Below are 22885 nucleotides of genomic sequence, written 5' to 3'. Positions count from 1 at the left end.
TTTGCTGACATTCTCTGTTTGGATGAAAATTCAGTACAACCAAATGTGGGATGAGTTCTGCTCAAGTCAGATGTTTTGACAAGAGTATTTTCAAGAATGCATGAATTTGGATCAGGATACAGTAGTTATGTCCTTGTAGTTTTAAATTATAAAATAATTTAATTTAAAGCAATTCATTTTAATCCCCCATAACCATTAGATTTCATAACTCCCTGACGAACTATCTTATCTTCTTGACTTCAAGTGTCTTAGCTCAACGTGCCCTTGCACCCCAAAGCATCCTCGTAGGCAGCTGAGCTAGCCCATTACTAGACAGCTTTTAATCACAAATTCATGAGTTGGACTTGTTAAATTGAACTCCTAAATTCCCCAAGCAGATATGAGGAGAGGCGAGCAAGGAACGTAAACCAGAGGCACAGCGGGAAGCTTGGATCATGAAGTTTGACAGCGAGACTCTAAGGATCTCATCCCTCTACTCCTGATGTTTTGCCAACGGCTCTTTTTCAAACGAGTCTAGGATTGTATCTCTTATTTTACACGCTCTGTTTTGACGGCCTCTTCTCTAGGTTCACCAAGTGTGCTTGTAAATAGAGACACAGAATTGTTGTTAGTTTGTAAAACTTTTATTAGCAGAGAACTAACAAGAAGAGATTCATACGCCAATCCTTCATTTACCTATTAATATCAATGTTATACACACTCAAAGACAGCACAGCAGCAACAGACCGTTGTTGTTTTTCCTACTCGGTTACAAATTATGCATTCAGGTATGAACTTAAATATAGATTTGAGATTTAATTTTTCTAAGAAGGAATAATGAGAAGTCATATGGGTAGGCCAATTTACGGTGTCAGAAGGTGTCAAAATAACTTCTGAAAAATCTTCGGCTTGTAAAGATGACAATTACACGTGATGCTATGAAAAACAGAGTACAGTAAAAATAATAGTTATTAATAATGATTAAAAACAAATCCATGCTGCAAATCTACCATTGGAGCTTTAGCTGCCATGGGTGTAAAAAGAGAACATTAATCATGCTGTTAAGGTGTTCATCATGTTATTTGTTTTATTCCCCACTGATAATTGCAAGAACTAGTCAGGAAAATGAATAAAAAAAAAAAGATGTGTTTTAGAATGAACACAGTGTAATCAGTAATGACGATTTTTCAAATGCTTAGCCACTCGAAGGAGACTTTTCTGTGCTGTTCTTTTGTGTTCAGGAGTCAATTCTAGAAATTGACATTTTGGTAGCAATTGTGCACTGCAAACAAATGCATCTCACTTGACACAGCTTGCCCAGTGGCTAATTTCCATTAATGGGGCTTTTGAAAGTATAATGACCCAACTCTGTTTAGTTCAGAGGTGTAATTGCCCGTTACTGGATAGAGAAGAGCAGGTAAATAGAGAAGTTTCATCTTCATTGTTTTGTTTAAACTAGGCATACAATGAGTAAATGAAATCAGGTCATCCATCAAGTGCATTGAAATTGGAAGTTCCAATTTAACATGTTTTTTGTTTTTATTTAAAAAAAAAAAAAGCATCACCACCGCAACCAACAGATAAACATTTGGATTTAGTGACACCATGTCAAGCAAACAATGGAGCCCAAGTTATGTGATGAAAACGAAAGGGGCTTCTTGAAAAACACAACAGACCACTGAAACGTGACGAATTGCCACCCCTTAATTGTTTTATATATATTGTAAATTTCTATGCTTTGTACTTACAGGACATTGCCTGATCCTATTCGCTTAAATAGTACAGGTACTTTAAATAGGATCCTAAAACACTGATATCGTTTGAAGCTCCTCTTCTAACAGTAACCTTAACAATACAATGGTGGCATACACATGTTTTGATTTTGAAAACTGTGCTGTAAGCTTTGAGGCCGCTGGTGTTTTGGTCAGCGCTTGGCAACATGTAAAAAATCTTGAGGTTCTAAATAGCTACTCAGTAGACCAAAATCATACATGTGAACATTCTCTGGTTATATCATTCATATTTTTTTAAATCACTGATTGCCAGAAACACTTTCTTTCCTTGCTCCATTAGAAGGATTGTATTGTTGTCATTCATGCACAGCAGTGGCGTACATCCCAATAGTGTCTTTATATTTGTATCCATCAGCAGAGAAATAAGCAGGAAGTTCAGCTTTTCCCACTCACAAGGGCCAGGTGGTGAGAGTTGTACTTCCATTCTTTCCTGAAGCCTTTTTTTTTTTTTTTATTCAAACTCATAGTCATACTTCCTTTTGCTGGGAAGAACCAGTTTAAAAGATGGAAGTGTGAGGCATCGCAGTCGTTTTACAGTCGTCTTTTATAAGTAAATAAGGAAAACTACCTATACCAGAAGCACTAATTATAACCCAGATTCTGTCTTGTATCACTTGTGGATCATTTGGCCTCTTTTATTTTGCTCTACACATGCCAAAAGGACAAGGTATCTAAATTTAGAGAATACTGTAGAAAGAACTGATTCGTAGTTTTACATTTATTGAAGAGGGAAATTTAAGATTTTTTCCTCCTTATAAAACCTTAATAATAATCAGAAGTAAAAATATGATGACTGTTTTAGAATAAAACTTCTCATTTCTTCCTCTTTTACTAAATTTACTACTCATGTCTTGTGATTTGTACATTCTTCACCCCCACTTGACACTCCATTGTTCTGTTTTATGAATATCCAATATTTTCAGTGTTGTAACTTTATATTACATTCTTTCTCAGATAGTGGTCGTAGCCCCAAATATATTTTGGATGAACAGGATTTGACCTCAACTTCACCGACCAACATTGAATTCTTTAGTGCATATTATCTTGATGCTTGTGCTCTCAAGGCCGCGCCGAGTGACAGAGACGTTTTTTCTGTTGTTAGACTCGGGAGAATGCACACACTTGAACTTCTATCGACAGTGTGTCTACTGCACTGTTCTGGCAGAAGTGGATCAGTAATTTTGTAGATGTGGGTCATAAGGGGATCACAAACAGTACGCTGCACAGTAGGATCCACTACGGCTGACAGCAGGAGGGGCAATCATGATGTTTAGTGTCGAGTCTTCTTATGCTCTTTGCTATATAACATGAAGCTTTGAAGCATGTATTTAAATTTGAATTTGTCCAGGATAAGCTTCAAACATAAAACAAAACTTTACCTAGATGTGCCCCCAATTCTTGAGAAAACATAAACATTAATCGTCAAAGGCAATCAATAAATGCATGACTTTCCCCTCATTGTGCAGGAACAGAGCCCCAGCAACGCCACTTCTCTGGCCATGATGCAGGAGCCGCCGGAAGTGGTGGAAGAGACTGTCACCATAGAGGAGGACCCTGGGACCCCTACTTCTCATGTTTCGGTGGTCACTTCGGATGATGGGACCACACGCCGCACAGAAACCAAGGTAAGATTCAAAGGTTGGCATTTTATTTTTCTTTCACGAAAGTCCACGAGGATGGATAGATCTGATGCAATGTTTATATATTACCGCTCCTTTGAATATATTTTGAATCTCCACTTTCGAATGATTTTGACATTTTAAAGTAATTCTCAATGTTCTCCTAGATGTCCTGTTAAAAAGTGATATGCAGCTTCACAAATGAAACCATGTTTTAGACGCTCTCTCTACAACCATTTGCTGCTCGAACTCTACTGTACTACTTGCTATATACTACAATTTAGCTCCCCATTTACAAGTATTAGAGACAAGCAGGGAAGAGAGGAAAACAGATTGCTTCACTTTGTCCTTATAGTTTTGGATTATAAACATGTTTTCAGGAAATTATTGTTTTTATCTAATTGATTTGAGACTAATTAATGTGTATTTGTCAGAGTTGGGTTTCTGAATTTTGACATTTTCTGGCAATTCATTCAGTTTGTCTTTATTCATGTTAGCTTAGTTTGAATTGAACTTGAATTAAAAAAAAAAAAAGAATAAAAATGTATTCTGGGATTCGTTGGCCCCTTGATTTTGAACATGAATATGCTACATAAAATTAGGCCAAAGTTACTTATAAAAAAACCAAAGACAGAATTAATCAAATGAGCAACCTAGCAGTTGCCCTTTTCTCAAGTGCATTTTCAACAGTGCTCTCTAACCAAGCGGGCGTCTATTTTGCTTTCTTTCTGACATTCCATACACTAGTATGTTGCCGGATTTAACTTGGCTGCAACTGTCACTGTGGAAACAAACCATTTATCTACTGTGTGGTCACAGCTTCATTTATTTATCGTGACTATCTGCATTTCTCCTTTTTTCTTGAACTTGTCTGTGGCTCAAATGATTTTCCCCATTATACAAATCTTGATTCACCATTTTATGGATTTGGTCAGCTGATGTTGTTGACTTACAGAAGACTGGCAAACACTGCATGGTGATCCCAGTCAGAAGAATGTGTAATTATAAAGTCTAGTCTAATCCAGCATTAGGGGCACCCAATGCCCTCCAGTGTGTTTACTATGAGGAGAGCAGCCGCACATGACTTTATGTAGTCACAAGGAGAACTTCTTAGGGATGTTGTGTCCATTACAACACCAATTAAAAGCTATGCCGGCGAGTATGGGAAACGGAAGGACACATTTTTAAAAGGGCCAGCCATCCCTGGGAGCTTATATGGAGTGTTATTTGGAAGTCACTTTGAGGAGAAAAGCAGACAACTATTTGAGGGGAGAACTCGAGCAAAACATCTCTGTGGTTGCAAATGTTGTAGATCCAGAAACTCTGTTACTTGTCATCTCAACTTTCCCATGTTTACTTTTGTTCAGATTTCATTTTTCTTCTGGTTAACTTTCAGAATTTTTACGGCATCGTACTTGTATTTCTATTACGCTACACACTCGGGGCTGCAATCGCTCGTGAAATTCTGTCTGCAACTCTGATAACAGCTTTGATTGAAATGTCTTTGCTAATCAGTCCGTCTAAAAATATCTACACCCCCAGGACATTGTAAAAGAACTCCTCCCATTAAGATAAACCTTACTCCCTTTCTCTTACCATTGACGCCTTTTTTCCCCAACATTCAAAGTTTCCCTTTTCAGTTTCAGAGTAGACTTTCCACCTTGCTTTCGTCTTGCACCCACAGTGGGTGAATTTCCACTGACTCCCTGTAGATTAACAATGGCAGTTGCTAACCCGGGCAAGTGTTTGATTTTCTGCGCAAAATAGAATATTCTTTTTGACAATGCATCAATGTGCTGTGGTTGTCTATCCCACTCGAAAACATGCATTAGGCGTAAAGTATGTACAGGAAATGTGTTCCTTTTATTTACACTCTCAATATTTTATTCCCATTCAGCAATCATTCAAATTCCTTCGACTGTCCAGGAATGTGTATACACTCACATGTCCATGTGTGTGTGTGTGTGTGTGTGTGTGTGTGTGTGTGTGTGTGTGTGTGTGTGTGTGTGTGTGTGTGTGTTTGTGTGTGTGTGACAGCAAGTTCATCAATAAAGATGATTCAAAATGTATGCCAAGCATTATCTTGGTCATCATCCAAGTCTGTTTTACTTGGAATGAAACATCTGTTGAGCTGAAAAAAAGCCTCAGTCAGGCCAATAGGAACTGCATTCCCGCTGTCTCCCCTATATATGACTTGTGGGAGGGAGCCCACACATTTTTAAGAACCTGCAAACTGGGACCCAACTACAAGTAGATGTTATTAACCTAAAAAATTGGTTGTAATTCTAATTGGGTACTGGTACTACTACTCCCACTTAAGAATAAAAAAAATCTGCTCAATAAAATTCAGAATTACAATTATGCAAATTGGGTGATCAATATATTAGATATGTCAGAATGAGACTCCCAAAAGATCTTGTATAATTGACTTCTAAATGACACGCTACATATTGTACGTAATTTCTCTGTCGTTTTAAGCACTTTCCCAACACTATGGCTGAAAATGATCTCGCAAGTGCATTTTTAGTTTTTCAAAAGACTTCTTTCACGGGTTAAACAGTATGTACGTAGTTGTGAACATGGGACACAAGCAAAAGCCATGTGGTAATATCTTTGACACAGTGATGCTCTTTTTGATGCATTCCCGCATTTGGATCGAATGCCACGATCATTTACTTTCTCCAGGTTTTATTTACGTTCTCCACAATGTACCACAATGTAAAGCACATTGGGGTTTGTACATCTTTGTGACACTAGTCCTGGAACTTTCTATTGTTAATGTTCAGTCAGTAAAATAACTTTGGCTGATACGCATCCTTCAACTCTAGGTGACCAAGGTGGTCAAAACTGTTACCCTCTGCACCTACCATCCAGTACCAGTGACAGAGAGCTTGGTAGTGGAGTCAAGGCCTGCCACTAGGACACCCACACCAATCTCCATCTTCACCAGTCCTCCATATGACGCAGAGCCAGTAAAGAATGCGGAACCCTGTTTGATTTTCTCCTGTGCATTTTGCTACCCCTCCCATCTTAACATATTTCGTGTCAATACTAACAAAATTTGACTTCCTAAAAAACTGAATTGCTACCTTATTTTATCACATAAGGTCCATTTAAGATCTCAATAAAGTCAGTGCTTCAGAGGTTGTGAAACCTTTTATCTAAAGTGGACAGTTTGCCTGCAGTTTTTTTCTCCCTTTGATCAGTTGGTAAACATAAATGGCATGCCTGTCGACTTTAGAGTCTTTTAAAGCGCAGTTCACATTTTCCAAGTACAAAGTCTGTTTGTCATTTATATACAGTGTGCACTTCTCTTTTCGCACTTCCACTTCTCCATGAAATATGGAAAAGCTTTGTCAACTCAAACATAAAAAAATGTTCTTGAGTCCTGTGAGGGTTCCAACCCTGCAAATGGCATTGCAATTGAACTGCTGCTGGGACTAATCAGAAACATTAGTTGCCCTCTTATCTACAACAAGCAGAATACAAGTCATACATTGTCAGGAATAAACGTGTGAAAATGAACTAAAGGCAATCCGACTATTTTTCCCCATTAGGTATAGCTCTCTCATATTAGCTGCTTCCATAGTAAAAGTAGGAAAGTGCACTTTTCCTTTCAAGGTCACAGACTTTATTTGGAACAAGCAAATACGCTTTTTACTTTGAACTTTTCAAAGACAACGCAGAATAGCATTACAACCACATTCACTACTAATTAAAGAGAGACTTGGAATTCCTGAAATGAGTTTTGTGTTAAGACTCACATTTGGAGTGTACTCAAGCCTTCAAGGCATGTAATGTCTGCATTGTTTTGGTTTCATCAACCTTAATCCAACCATCCATCCAGCATGAAGGCACACAAACAAATATCATTGGTCCTTTTTTCCACACACACCATTGTAGCATTGAAATAATGTTTCATTCATTCTTATTGATTTCTTGCAGTCAAGATGGAATGATTCGAAACCCTATCCGATACGAAACAAAATGCATCAGAACGGCACCACTGCTCAGGACAATTTATTTTAATTAGCATAATTAATTAGGAGATTATTTTATAGCAGGCAATGCAGTAGGTAATTATTGATCTCAACAGTATTTACTGGGCGGCAAATTGTTTTTTACAACCTGAATAACACAGGTAATGGGGTTTGTTTGCTCTATGTCATCAGAAAGAATAATTCTGAAGCTATTGAGTGTGAGCGATAGCTACATGAAGGTTTGCTTGTCATGGTAATATAGCTCTAAATAACACAGTACAGTTCTCCCTACTCCCTCATGGGATGAAAGATTCAGTCTGTCGGTGCTGTGACACTCTCTCTCACAAAACATTTCAAGATTGCAGCTAAAACAATATGGTTACTCTTAATGTAAGCTACGATTCATTTTGATTTGTGTCAATGAAACTGAGCCGATTTTTACAGCGTGACTCGTGGCTATTCCTATATTGACTTATTACTTTTGGAATCTATACACAACATTTTTACCTCTCTTTCTGCATGGTGTGCCACGAGTGTCTAAAAGCTTTTGTAAGAAAGGAGGCATGGTTTTCGATGCTGTACGGTAGTGGTATTACTTGGATGGAAAAAATCTTTGTTTCTGTCCAATTGTATGACAGGTGTGTCTGAATCCCTCTGCAGGTGACCAAAATGGTGAAGACGGTGACCACACGGACTGTGCGTCAGGTTCCTCTTGGCCCCGATGGCTTGCCCATGCCGGAGGGTTCATCCCCATTGGGAAGCTACACCGACTCTATTGACCGGCGCTATATCAAAAATGGAGGCGATCGCTTCATCACGCCTCAAGCCTCATCCACCTTGACACGCTCTTACAACAACTCCTACAATGATTCCTACGGTGAGACGCCAGAGAGTCAGTACATTCGCCACTACGGTCTGCATGACGGCTACACTGATTTGGCGGACAACTACGGCAGCCTGTCACGAGGCGTCAACTTCCGTCCGCCTCGCTACCCCTACATGCCGAATAGCTACCGGCCAGAGAACAGCTATACACTGCCCATTCGTAAGGATGACTATGGCCATGTGGCCCAACCCCAGGTGCCTATGGGTAGCAGCACTGTTGACCTGAATCGCTCCCAGCCTGAGCGCTTTCAGGCCGAACCATATGGCCTGGAAGATGATCGCCGCAGCTTTGGCCCCGAGGATGAGGAGCCATATGAGCTCGAACCTGACTATTCCACTGCTAACCGACGCACACTAAAAGGAGCCAACCGGGGTCGCACCCATAGGGAACCACTTCGTGATGGGCCCAGAGTCAGGTGAGGAGAATAGCATGATTTGGTTGCGATATCCTTTTCGCGTGTTTCTTCTTCATGACTTGTGTAGTAGCCTACTTTTTGTGCATTAGTACTTTTTTGTTTGAAAAATGTATGGACAAATTTGTGGGCTCTACTGATTGACCATTTGGTTTGGGTAAGACAGTTTTCTTCCCCATGAATGTTAAATATTAAATGCTTATTTTATCAAGTTGTATTACCGTACTTACAGGGGATACAAAAGATTACACTGTACCGTTCAAATGGTAAGTGTTTGTGATAAAAAATAAAAAGAATGAGAGCAAGAAAAGTCATTTCAAAACTTTTTGCACCATTAATGGGAATGTGACCTATAATCCATACAACACAAAAGAAAAAAAAATCGGAGTGGGGATGGAAAAACAAACAATTTCGATAATGTGTTGAATGTTCAGTTTTGCAGCTTTATCGCCTTGTATTCGTCTCGTAAATTGTTGGAGTGTGTCTGTGGGAATTATTTTATTCAGTTGGAAGCACATTTGCGAGGTCAGGCGCCACTTATGTTGGACCTGAGAGAGGGCCTGATGACTCACTATGTTTGTTGTAGTTGATCTCAAAGGTGTTTGATTGCCTTTTGGTCAGGGCTCTCTGCAGACTTGCATGCTTTGTGGACTTTGCTTTGTTCCCTGCTTTACAGTTTTGCTGGAACAGACCAATCTAAACTCTTCCAATGAACTTGGATGTATACAAATGTCCCAAATTTCTTGGAAAAACAATTGGAATTTTGCAGGAAATTAGAGGTCAGGTTTGCTTGTCCCCAACTAGCGTCCCGCGTGGACCTGTACTGTTCTTTGGGCCATTTGGAACCATCCCACACAAGGACAATAAACACAAAATATTTTCTTGATGGTCTGAATGAAGTTGAAGTTTGAAAATCTGGAGAAGCCGCATTTGGCTTTGTACACGTCAAACTGCTTTTCTTTGACTGGTGATACAATATGTAAAAAAAGCGAGTTCAAAAATCGGTCATAAGACAAAGGTCTTTCGAAAGCTTCTGCAGAAAGAAGAAAAAGTCAAATGATAAAACTGAAGCAGAGCATACAATTTCAAAGAAAAACACAGTTCCATGCAAGAGACAATGACAGCCATTCTCTTAAATACAGTTATACCCCTACAAATGATTTTCACGCAACAAGCCTGCTCTGGAGAACATGCAAACTCCACACAGGAAGGCCAGAGCCGTAATCGAAACCTGCACCTCTGAGGTGTGAGACTGACGCTCTAACATGTGACCCACTATGCCGCCTCAACTATAGAGTGTATATAAAAAGAAATATAGCACCACATCTTTGTAGTGTTCAATTAAAGATGTCAAAACTGCCCTTGTCTTCATCGATTATTCTATATGTGGCCCTTGGGAAAAAACAAAACGTTTGAACATCTGTGGCATAAATGATGAAACAAATTCAGGGGTAGGCAACTCCGGTCACAGAGCATCGCTGTTCTCCCTGTTTTGGAAGTCTCCCTCCTACAACACATTTGATTCAAATGATTAGGATTATTTTCTGGGTTCTAAAGAGCTTGCTGATGAGCTGACTGCAGTACAAGAGTTGAAGGCAGATCAACTCTTTTCCATTTGTCTCTGCTGGGACTTTTAGCTCTTAACACACTTGACAGTCTCCTTTAGCTTTCTCTCCTGACCCTTCAGTTATCTGGCCGTGACTACATCCCACTGCAATTTCCCTCACCCATCCGTTATGCGTGAGTCAGTGTGTTTCCACTGCCACGGTTCTGCATATGTGTGTGTGTCTTCATGCCAGTGTGATTAATAGATTCTTTTGAACTGGGTCAGACTTTTGGGATGTCTACCAGACAATCTCTAATGGCTCATTTCTCCTTGGGCAACCTGCACCTGCCCACCTCCATCTTGGGGTCACCACGTACACACAGACACACACATACGTTTCTTAATTGAGAGTTGGCTTGTGTCATTCTAATCAAGTCGTGTCTGAAGGGGTCGGCCCATGGAAGTGATCTGTCACCAGGCAGCTCCTCCTCCTCCTTCTCTTCTTCTTCTTCCTTACCCTGTCACCACCCCCCCACCTCTTCCTTCATCCTGCCAAAAGATTTCCTCTGAGACCTGCATTGTCTGTTTGATACTTTGCTTCCTGTTTATCATGTTTGAGCTTCCCCTGAAGAATCCCCTAAATAATAGAATAACATTTTCTGTCTATTTGAAATAATGAAATCAGCCAGTGGTGGCTGGGAATAATATTATGCAGCGCACTGACAAAGACTAACCCATAAACAATCCAGGCTTGCTGTTTTGTGGCCGTTTTTGCTGTTGCTCAGCCAAGCGTTTCACATCATAAAAAAAGAAACTAACCATAATTCAAGAAAAAGCTGTATGATACGTTGGCTGCATTCACTTAAATGCTCACACTGAAGAGATGAAAACGTTTGGACAAATTTTTGTCCTTTCAAGTTCCTCGTTTTTCAATAGAGATACCAGAGACATGGGTCAAGGACAGCTTTTTCCTCAAAGGATGGCAAAAATAATTGGTTGGATAGTGAAAGTATGATTTATAGTACCTGCAAGACTGTGTTCCGATTACATTAACTATAATATTCCATATACAGCTGAGCCTCGATTATATGTGGACTTTGGGGTCCAGAATTTGGGAATCACATTAACCCCAAAGGCGCGTTATGACAAATTGATGACAAACTGATGACAAATTCGCAAATATTCACTACCTTTGCAAACACTTGCAAACCTTTCCAACTTAGTGGGATACAGGTTTTAAGTAATGTTCCTATAATTAGTGTCACGTGGGAAACAAATCATTATCCCTGTCTCAACTTCACATCAGTGATCTAAACAGAAAGGAAAAATCAAACAGATGCAAAAATTCACGCGCAATTATCCAAGTCAATTCCTATATAAATAATAATCTAAAACACTGTGAATATAAAGTTATCATACGTTCACCGCCTCTTAAAAAGATTGCCAATGCATTCATAGACGAGTGCACACACAAATAACCTGACTGTTTAGCAGCCTTATCAACACCACGTGAATGATCTACTGTAATCATCACGAGAGCCGAAAGCCCAGAGCCCTTTCACGTCCTGCTGAATAAACCCCTCCGTGTACACACAATGACGCCAATTTAAATGCAAATCATGACATTCCCATCACTCAGCTAGCCGCATGACGTCTGTTTCACCAAAAGCCTGGTCACGTTGGCCAAGATCTTAACAAACTGAGAGCTATGAAAATGTTGATCTCCTCTGTGGTGAAAATATGGCAGAAACATGCTTGATAACTGAGGAGAAAGGAAGAATGTGTGATTGGTAAGGATGTGACATTGCTTGGAGTCGTATTATCTTCAGTAGCAACACAGATATCCAAAACTGGATGAGGTCCTCGGAGAATCGGAGCATGTTAAGGAAGCTAAGGAAGCACTTATTGGCAACTAATTTTAGGAAAGTGTTTTACATGTAGCCAAACCTCAGACTTGTTGTATTTTAAAAGATGCATTGCAATCATTTGAATTGAGGCTTTTCAGGGCCTTCCAACATTTTTTTTTATGGCTTCTCTGGAACTTTTAACCATTGTTGATGTACCATATGACAACATTTAAGCATACATAAGTGGTATTCATGAAAATGTGCTGCATTTAACATTGCATGTGACAACCAAAGTTGCTTAGCAATTTCCTACTTTCACTCTTATCTCATTTTTGGGTTTGTAGTGCATGCAAATTTGGACTGCCTTAGATTCTCGCTCATTATCTGTTAATTCCTTTTTCCATCTAGCTGAATTGGCGATATACTGTCGAGTCGTATCTTATTTCGTTGCTCAAGCAATTTGCATTGTATCAATTCCCCCAGCAACAGAATCTGACACTAACCATAAAAGCTGGTGTGTTACTGCGGGGCTTCTGGAAGCAAAATATCTGAGGAATACACAAGATTCCCAGGAAGATGCCGCATGGAGCTTTTACCTTTTATTTCCCTGCCTGCCAGGAAATAACTGTGAAAATGCATAATGAGCACAAAAATAATTTAAGCTTGAGGTCTCACTGGAATTGTGTGCCACCCACCACCATTGGCCACTATTTTGTTGCTCAACCAGACCACCATACATCAAATATCACTCATGCCGCAAACATCAGTTGGATCATTAAACAAGATGAACAAATCTCATACTCCGAGATGTACCGTCACTAAGATCCATTGCTCATAAATTATTCTGCCAAACAACCCTGCATCATGTAATCATAATCATGAATGTAGTAAACATATGTGAAACCTTTTGAATTATCTTGAATTCTTAATTCCTAATTTTTATTGAACCCAACAGTAGGTGAACTTATGTACTGATGACGAGAAACGGTTTTAGAAATCTGTTTCAGTTCAGCAATATTCTTGACATGTCTGGTGTGCATCTCCTTCGAGGTCATGCCAAAGCATCTCACTCAGGTTCAGGTCTAGACTGGGCCACTCCAGAAGGACCATTTTCTTCTGTTAAAGCCATTAAGTTGTTGATTTACTTGAGCGCTTTGAGTCGTTGGCTGCATCAGCCAAATCTCTGAGCGTCAAATTGCAGACAGATGCTTTCAAGTTCTACAGCTAAATGTCTGATGAAACTTGGGAAATTAATTCTTCCTTTGATAATACAATCTATTTAGGACCTGAGAAACGAAAGTAGACCCAAACAATGATGCCCCACTCTATGATACATAATTATCAGAACAAGTTTTAAAGAGTGTGCTGTGCCTTTTGTTCTCCGTACACAGTGTCGTGTGTGCCTTCCAAATAACTATACGAAACTTTAGTCTCATCTGTTCACACAATCATATGCCAGTAGCACTGAGGGAAATCCAAATTCTCTCCCTTTGCTGGCTGTGTCAGATGAGCTGATGCGGCGCATTAATAATCAGACCACAGCAAAGAGTGACACCTAGAGAGAGCTAGGCATTTTTAAGCAAACCAACACAGGCCTTTCTTAAAATTCCGACAACCAATAAGAGCTCAATTTAAAACCGGGTTGTTTTGTTGCCGGCTCACGTGCCGGCTCACGGTTCACCTGTTTTCTGTGTTCGGTCATGCGACATTTGCAAGGAGAGCTCTTAGGCACTATGATGCTATTTTAAGTACACGACACGTGGCAAAATGATGACTGCCCGAAATGGATAAAAAACTATTTCATATTCCACAATATGAATATCAGAATACCCCCGTTTAAATTTGCAGGGCTACATCCTATATAATTATATACGAGCATATATATATATATATATATATATATATATATATATATATATATATATATATATATATATATATATATATATATATATATACACACTTATATCCTACTATATTATCGTAAAGAACATTTTTGACTTCACTCTCCCTTTAATAATGAGGAAATCATTTAAAAGAAAAAAACAATTCTATTACTTTCTGACCAATTTGGAGCAAATTCAAACCTCATACAGAATTTCCATGTCCTCTATGCACACTACTGTGTTTTAACACCCACATCGTTTCACCTTGCTTTCACCCCCTCATTAGTCATTGGCCTCAGTTTCTCTGTCTCACTGACGAGCTAATTCTGCTCTCAGACAAATTGCAGTCCCCCTGTATTTAGCCCCCCCAATTCCTCTGATCTTTATTGTCCTCTCTGTCTGTATTTTCCAGAGGCTACCCAGAAGAGCCCATTGATTCAGAGCTGATTGATGAACGCCATCCGTACATTCATGGCATGTATTGTGCGCCACTGGCGCAACCAGAGCGAGGGAGCATGGCCAGTCTGGACCATATGGGAGGTCGCCGTTCACCCTCAATTGATAGCATTCGTAAGGATCCACGTTGGCGTGATCCCGATCTACCAGAGGTCATCGCCATGTTGGGCCACCCTATTGACCCTGTCAAGTCCAATGCTGCTGCATATTTGCAGCACCTGTGCTATGAAAATGATAAAATCAAAAAGGATGTGCGCCAGCTGAAGGGAATTCCTGTCCTGGTGGGACTACTGGACCACCCCAAGTCTGAGGTCCACCGCAAAGCTTGCGGTGCCTTACGCAACATCTCCTACGGCAAGGACAATGACAATAAGGTGGCCATCAAAAATTGTGACGGCATTCCTGCTCTCATTCGCCTCCTGAGGAAGACTAATGACATGGAGGTTCGAGAACTCATCACTGGTAAGATATTTGTTTTTAGATTAATAGTGCACATATGTTACTTTTTAATTTAATCTAATTTATTACTCTCTAAAGAATTTTATATTTTCTAAATTCACTTTTGCTGCCTAACATGCTGTATATATTTGCTGCAGGTTTATTCAGATTCCATCAAAATGTAAGCGCTCATGACTGCATTTCTGATCTCTCACTGTATGATAAACCATCACAAATCAACACCATACACAACAAAGAAATAGTAACCATTACTCAATATCATAGAACTAATGATCAGGGGCATCACAAATGAACTTAAAACTAATTTATCTTGGCAGAGTTGGTGAATTTTGAATCTTAAAGCACTTAAAATAATTGACAGTGCCTAAGTGACCTCATCAGCATGTCTGAGAATGAATTAAGTTATGCTGCTGCCAATGCGTAAAAGCATGCATCTTTTTAATTAGAACATGTCCTTGGTTGTACTGTGTAGATTATCATTACTATTGTTTTTAATAAAAGTCTTCTGACATGCAAGTAATTTCTGCAGTTCTGCAGTTACCTCGCAGTCTTGTTTTGTGCTTTTTGGGGTTTCATTGTAGCTATTTTCAGTTTTTATTACTGGGGTTATTCAATTCTGTCTGCTCTTAAGCTGGTAAATTGCATGCTTTCGAGGCCTCAATTCTGGAAATTAAGATCGGTCACTCTAAAATATTCCGCTTGGTTTCCCCTGATGAACGCCTTTGTTCTTTTATTGGTGTCTTATCGACATTATCGCTCCTGATTAAAAGTCACACCCCCGGCCAAACATTGAAAAAAAATGTGACTTCTAGTCTGGAAAGTACGGTAATTAGTTGGCAACAAAGGCATAAACTTTAAACACAGAAATCAACTGTCTCTGTCTCTGTTTGTGTGTCAACCTAAATAGAATGGTTGAATTACAATAGTGGGAAAGCTATCTTTGTTGTGTTTAAATGGGTGATGATTGTGTATATATGTAGAATTCAATCGTAGATACAAAAAGTTGTGAATTCAAAGTCACTTTTATTTGCAAATTGCCGTGATGTCCAGTACATTGGCATGGGTCTTAGTCCCTCAAAATGGTTGCTTTCCCAATTGCAAAAAGTGTGGATGTATGTTTATTTTGACAGAGATGTCATGGTGAGCGATGACTTAGGCACAGCAAAAATGATTGCCTTTATAACACCGCATTGCATTTGCTAAAAATAACCCTGCTACACAAGACAGGGTGAAAGGAATGCAGGGGAACCTTCTTTTCCTTCTACTTCTTTCTCTCTTATTCCTTTTCTAATCCTTGCAATCTTTTCTTTTCTCTGTTCTTTTTCTACCCATTTGATTCATTGTGTTGCAGTTTTTCCCTCCAGCTTCATGTTTCCCTCTCCAGTGTGTTGATCCCAGTCAAACAGGCTCATCACAATGCAAGCTCAGCTTGCAGCCTCAGCCCATCTGGCCAACATTCGGCAGTCAACCCCCTCCCCTACAATTACATATAATTGAGGGGTTTTAAATATAGAATTCTTTTTTTAGTATTTTTTCCATAAGAAATGGCTGTAGGAGTGGTCTGTAACTGTAAAACCAAAGAGTTATTCTTTAACCTGCCAGGGAAAGTAATGATGTGGACGTTGGTGTATTTTCCATATTGTAGGACCCGTTCGTTCTTTTTTTTAATTGCATCTTGTCCATCTCAGTTCTTGTAATTTAAATTTTCTTAGGTTTCTGTCGTTTTCAGTTCCACCAATATGTATAGGTTTTTAAGTTAAGCGGGATGGTCGGCATCTGCTAAATGTAACTAATAAAGTAACTTGTATTCTATCTTAAATTAAGTAATCAATAAAGTTACTGAATTGTGTTTTTATGGTAATTGTGGCAGCACTGCCTATGGCCTTAAGGAAGACATGAGCAATAAGAAATAGATGGGTGGATGGATGGATGGATGGATGGATGGATGGATGGATAGATGGATGGATGGATGGATGGATGGATGGATGGATGGATGGATGGATGGATGGATAGATTGATTGATGTAAATAGTAAGGCCCCAAACACTCCAGGCATAACACCTAACACCATTTGTGTAAACTGGAGTTTCATGTCGTAACTCTATTTTTTCCAGAAATCATTCAGCCCGACTTTAAATGCACAAAAGGCTTTAATAATAAATGATAAACGGTTCAATATTTAAATGCGTTCGACTGCATCTTGAATATATTAAACAGAAAGTCAACCCAAAAATGTAGTGTTTGTTGTGACAGGCTTCTTTCCTATTTTACCAGTGAGGTTGAGTCAGAAAAAGACTGGGTGGGGGAAGAACATTAATAAGCAGGACAAACTTAATAGCCAAGCCAGAAGAGCATCATTTCTGTTTGTGCTCCCCGGATAATGTAATTAGTTGTAACCTCAACTCCAGGACCATTTCCTGCTCACGCAAATCCCAAGCATCAAAGACAGGGCAAATGTAAAGACTAAGAGAAGAAGTAGAGAAATTCATCTGACAACCACTTAAGATGTGGTTATTCTTGCTGTTATATCGTGACACACACACACACACACACACACACACACACACACACACACACACACACACACACACACGCATGCTGGTTGCATCAAAGCTTTAATCTCGCTTCATTGCACTACCAATTACTGCGAATGAAAAGCCATCGATGGCCGCAGAGTTTCACAACGAACAGGCGGGGCTTGGCGCCTGGTTCTTTAACCGACATTCGATTTGCATAGTATCCTCAAGAATATGGTAGATCTGGTATATTTTAAAATAATTCTTATCACATAAGTTCAAAACATCTTGTGGTCTCGTGTGTGCAACTTCCAGACACACACCGCACACGCACTGCAGTCTGTGTGCATTGCAGTTCGTACGTCTTCCATACGGACACTGCAACGGATCTGCTCTACAGTCAGTGTGAATTGGGCTTTAGACTCACACAAATATTTGTGTGAGTCACTCTAGTCACCTCCAGGAATTGTATTTGTAGTTTTGATTGCTTTCAGTAATGTTCCAATATTGCTTGCCAATCGTATTTCTCTGCGGCATTCAATTTCTTTTTGCCATCGTCTTTATTCACTGCTTGTTCTCCTAAAGCCAACTGGCTTCTCATATGTTGACAACATGTTGAGTGGTGCTTGTCATAACTAAAACTGATGCCAGTATCACAACTGTGCAAGTAATCAAACCCAGCAGGCAGGCAAGAATGTTTGTTTGTCATCTTATTGACGTTGCCAGGAAGAGCACATTATTTGAGATTTAGAAGAATATACCCACTCTTGAACACCCTGGTGCATTTTGTGGAAAAATATCAACATTGATTATTGAAAAAAAGATGATGAAGTATGACAAATGTTTGTTGTTTCTTCTCAGTTGAATCCTGTTGATTGGACGTCTAATATTGCATGTAACCCAGCCCAGGCCCAGCCCATAAGAACGCGAGTGTGTGTGTGTGGATATTCTCTCTCTCTCTCTCTCTCTCTCTCGCTCTCTCGCTCTCTCTCTCTCTCTCTCTCTCGATATATGGCGTGGTTCTTTTAGTTTAATTGTGACTACCCATGAAATCATCTTTTTATGTTAAAGCACAAAACTGTGAAGAAATGGTTGTATGACCAGCCCAGAATATATTGCGGGAGCATGTGTGTGTTTTATATTTCTCCTCTGAGCTGAAGAACTTGTTTTAAGCCACTTCAGAGAAGGTTGTCAGTTTTATGCACCCTGAATCTATGCACCCTGAATCTAACAGCAGGAAGAAAGGAGTTTGATACGTGATGAAACCTGAAGAATGAGTTAATAAAAACAAAAGGGGGCATGTTTTTGTTGCTCCTTTGTTTAAAGAAAAAGGAGCACACAATTAGTCTACTAGTTTTCACAAAACTTTATGGAGGGTCGGGGTATCAGCTGAGGCAGATCCCATTCAGTTTGTTTTTGTATCCTTACATACAGCCGCTGGATCATTGTTTTGGCAGTATCCTTTTCTGTGCATTTTTCTAGCGTTATTACATAAAGATGACAGTAAATTGAGTGTGATGTGTCGTGTGTTTTATAACATTCTGCTGGTGGGCAACTAAGTCAGCACAGGAAAATTATAATAATCTATAATAGGTATCGTGGAAAACAAAAAACACGATAGCAGTCGTATGAGTGTTGTCTTCTCTTTTTGTCTTGAATTGGATTTTATGCCAATAAAAACATGCATTTAAGTGTGATCATAAAGTTTGTCCTGCTGGACAGCTGTTATAGTGAATCGTCACTTTGTTTCTTTGCAGCCTTTAAATCATTTTTTTTTCATTTACTTTCAGTCTTCTCTCTTGTCTTTTATTACACGCTTCATTTATAATCCTTGTTTATTATTGCTTACTTCTTTTTTGTCATCTTTATCATCTGTTTCTTCTCTTGCTTTCCCCCTTGTAGGGACTCTTTGGAACCTTTCCTCCTATGAACCCTTGAAGATGGTCATCATAAACCACGGCCTCCAAACAATGACCAACGAGGTCATCATCCCGCACTCTGGGTGGGAGCATGAACCAAATGAGGACTCAAAGCCACGCGATGCAGAGTGGACCACTGTCTTCAAAAACACCTCTGGGTGCTTGAGGTAGGCTCAGCAATTCAATCAAGAATTGGACCAGCATTGGTTCATTTGCATTTCAGATTTTTTTGGGACACGAAATGAATAATGAATTACGTAAAACCCATTTGGGAACTAGATTATCTCATCTAAATTTTGTAGATAGGTGATTACAGATCATATCCCACTGCAAAGATGAAATTGCAACTATCGCAGTGTGTCACGAAAATACAGGTGGTGATGCCACAGCTGCCATTACATGTCCAATGTAAAATATTGTGTACTGGTTCCCATCAACGCAGCACATGGCATTTCCTTACGAGATTAACACAAATATTTACACCTATGTTCACAATTAATTTTGTACATGATGGGTGTGGTCCACACACGTCGGTGCTCAAACTTGTGGAAAATATATGAGGACATTTTCATTTCATTCCAAATTTTAGCTTTGGAGTTCCCAGATGTTCTGTAAGTTTCTGGCTGGTTAGTTTTGATGGAATTTGTTGTTCTCGCCAAATGAGTGAATGACACTCTCAATACAGAGATGAGACCGTTGAATGACACACTCTATACAGAAATAAACTCAAATCATTTATGGAATGATGTTGTCATATGTTTATATCATATAGACCTGGTGTGACCATAAGTGTTGATTAGTGGAATCTGTGAATGTGAGTGTGACTGTTTGTCTGTTTCATGTACCCTGCCTCTTTTGATAACAGTCAAGAGTATTTTATCCTCTGCCTTCTTGTATGCTTTCAAGCAGGTGTCATTGGATTATCATGCCTCATGCCTGACTGTGCTTGCCAAGCTTGTCTACATTGTAACCTGGAGCAAAACATACCGTCAAGCAGTCAATGCTTCAGCTTCATGTTTTACATTTACAACTTAGAGACAAAAAGAAAGAAAATAACTAAATTATTTCAACTTTTTGCTCCTACCTAGTTTTCTTTTATCAAAGACAGCAAAGCCACACCTTAGACCAATGGTTATTAACCTTGTTGGAGGTACCGGACCGGAAGAGTGGAGATAATAAGCCATGAGGGAATAAACAAAAGTTCACAGATATAGTTATAAAACGTTACACAGAAGTCATTTCTATTTTTACTCCATTTAGCATGCATTTTCATCTCTGCCTTTTTCACACAGGTATCGTACAAAAGTCTTAGGCCACAGCTAGGTTTGTCTTGGTGAGCCTTACTGAGAGTCATTGTCATGACTTGTAAAACAGGAACTAATAGGACAGAGCATGTTTGTACAAATGAATACCAAAAACTGTAGAGGAATGGAGTGTGAAGGAAAAACAATTACATTTCAATTAACAACTCAATATGTCTCTTTACCCGTTGGCAATTATCTGGATAAGAGTGCCTTTCTTTTTCTTTTTTTCTTTCAATAATTGGAATTGTCCAACCATTAGAATTATCATTGCACATCCCATCTGTTCCCCATCCTCCATTAACAAGATGGTATTTGCTAACTAAGAAGTACATGGACACACAAACCTAAATGCAAAGGTCGAGTCAATACTATGAATTGATTTCACATGTATTCACTGCTCATCCTACAATTTTTGTGGCAATCTAGATTCTATGACCATAATAGCATTTCCAATGCAACAAATGTTATGGTGGCCTAAGACGTTTGCACAGTACTGTTTATGTCAGCATCTTTACAAACACAATCTCTCATTACTCCTACCCATATGTTACTGCTGGCAGAAGAGACAGAGCCGTGCTGCTGCTGAGAAAATGGCTCCATGGTAACTGTAACCAAGCCTGCAGTTTCCTAGATGCAGGGTCTGTGCCTTGGGAAGAAATGCTGATGCCAGAGAGAATTTGTTTACTCACGCCATCGGCGGCATCACTTAAACTCCGATGGGAGTCTGAATAGTTCCATGTTATTTTCATTTTTATTGTATCGACACCTGTGGGGACAAAGTGGTACAGAAAATGGATGGATGGATGGATGGATGGATGGATGGATGGATGGATGGATGGATGGATGGATGGATGGATGGATGGATGGATGGATGGATGGATGGATGGATGGATAGATAGATAGATAGATAGATAGATAGATAGATAGATAGATAGATAGATAGATAGATAGATAGATAGATAGATAGATAGATAGATAGATAGATAGATAGATAGATAGATGGATGGATGGATGGATGGATGGATGGATGGATGGATGGATGGATGGATGGATGGATGGATGGATGGATGGATGGATGGATGGATGGATGGATGGATGGATGGATGGATGGATGGATGGATGGATGGATGGATGGATGGATGGATGGATGGATGGATGGATGGATGGATGGATGGATGGATGGATGGATGGATGGATGGATGGATGGATGGATGGATGGATGGATGGATGGATGGATGGATGGATGGATGGATGGATGGATGGATGGATGGATGGATGGATGGATGGATGGATGGATGGATGGATGGATGGATGGATGGATGAAAAGCATCCACTATATGTTGATGTCACGTCTAATTACACAAGGGGAATAGTACAAATTGACATATATTTTCCTCTTCTGGGAAGGGTGTCTCCAAGATTTGAAGGGAGTGTTTGGCAAAAATTTGTCCAATCGACCAGATTTATTTTAGGTCAGAGGTCAGTAGTGGGGAATGAACGGGACTGACTCAATCCCTGTTCTAGTTCATGCCAAAAGTTGTACAAAAAATCTTGGTAAAATGAAAACTCAAGATGGAGAGTGAACCAATGAGTCTCATGGCTAACGGTACATAGTCATTAAGGACAAACTCTTCAATCAAATCAACACGCCTAATTATTTTTTAGACTACACGGATGTAGCTCAATTTTGAACCGACAGATGTGTCGTAGAAAAACATAGCCAATTTTGATGTGTCTTGAAGTGTCATAGCCCATGTAGTGTGACATAGGAAACAATTGGTTGTCTGGCATGTGGGATGCATCATGACCACGATGACAAAAGTCTGGCATGTTCGAATTTTTGTTCCTGTGTGAAGTCGAAATTGCCTCCATGAGATTTAAACTCTTGATACTCTGGCTTCCTCTCACATTCCAACTGAATGTTAACTGAAGACTCTAAATTGTGGGTGTGACTGGTTGTTTGCTAACAATAGATAGTATGTGCCCTTGATTGGCTGGCGACCCGTTCAGGGTGAACGTCTCTTACCCAAAGTCATCTGGGATAGGCTGCAGCTCTCTCTAATGAAGATAATTTGAAAAGAACATGGATGGATGGATATTCAGATATATTCAGATCTTGTGTGGAACTGCACTATACAATATTAAACTGCTAGTGCATTTTAAGTGTTTTATTATTGATTAATCTAGTAGCTGTCCAAACAGGAGTGATTTTGACCAAAGGTGGTACAAAACTTTCTTTAGTACTGGCCAATGCCTTTTAGGACTTGCCAAAGCTCACATATCA

The 22885-nt window shown here is 39.5% G+C and overlaps 1 protein-coding gene across 11 annotated transcripts in view; it reads left to right on the top strand.

Moving 5' to 3' along the window:
* The window catches only part of arvcfb (ARVCF delta catenin family member b), a 138578-nt gene that overhangs the window by 87392 nt on the left and 28301 nt on the right, over positions 1-22885 (top strand). For 10 of the 11 annotated variants that reach the window (XM_085910051.1, XM_085910050.1, XM_085910048.1 and 7 more), the window contains 5 exons: positions 3239-3397; positions 6220-6363; positions 8032-8672; positions 14361-14866; positions 19281-19464. In XM_085910051.1, the coding sequence (XP_085766177.1) occupies positions 3272-3397; positions 6220-6363; positions 8032-8672; positions 14361-14866; positions 19281-19464 (1601 nt within the window). In that variant the 5' untranslated portion in view covers positions 3239-3271. The remainder of the gene's footprint in view (positions 1-3238; positions 3398-6219; positions 6364-8031; positions 8673-14360; positions 14867-19280; positions 19465-22885) is intronic. The other variant, XM_085910053.1, reaches the window with a different exon arrangement.

Source organism: Syngnathus leptorhynchus, chromosome 4 (genome assembly GCF_054491065.1).
Source record: "Syngnathus leptorhynchus isolate UIUO chromosome 4, UIUO_Slep, whole genome shotgun sequence".
Classification (NCBI taxonomy): Eukaryota; Metazoa; Chordata; class Actinopteri; order Syngnathiformes; family Syngnathidae; genus Syngnathus; species Syngnathus leptorhynchus.
Note: the sequence above shows the minus strand (reverse complement) of the source record. Positions and strands in the feature narration are given on the sequence as shown.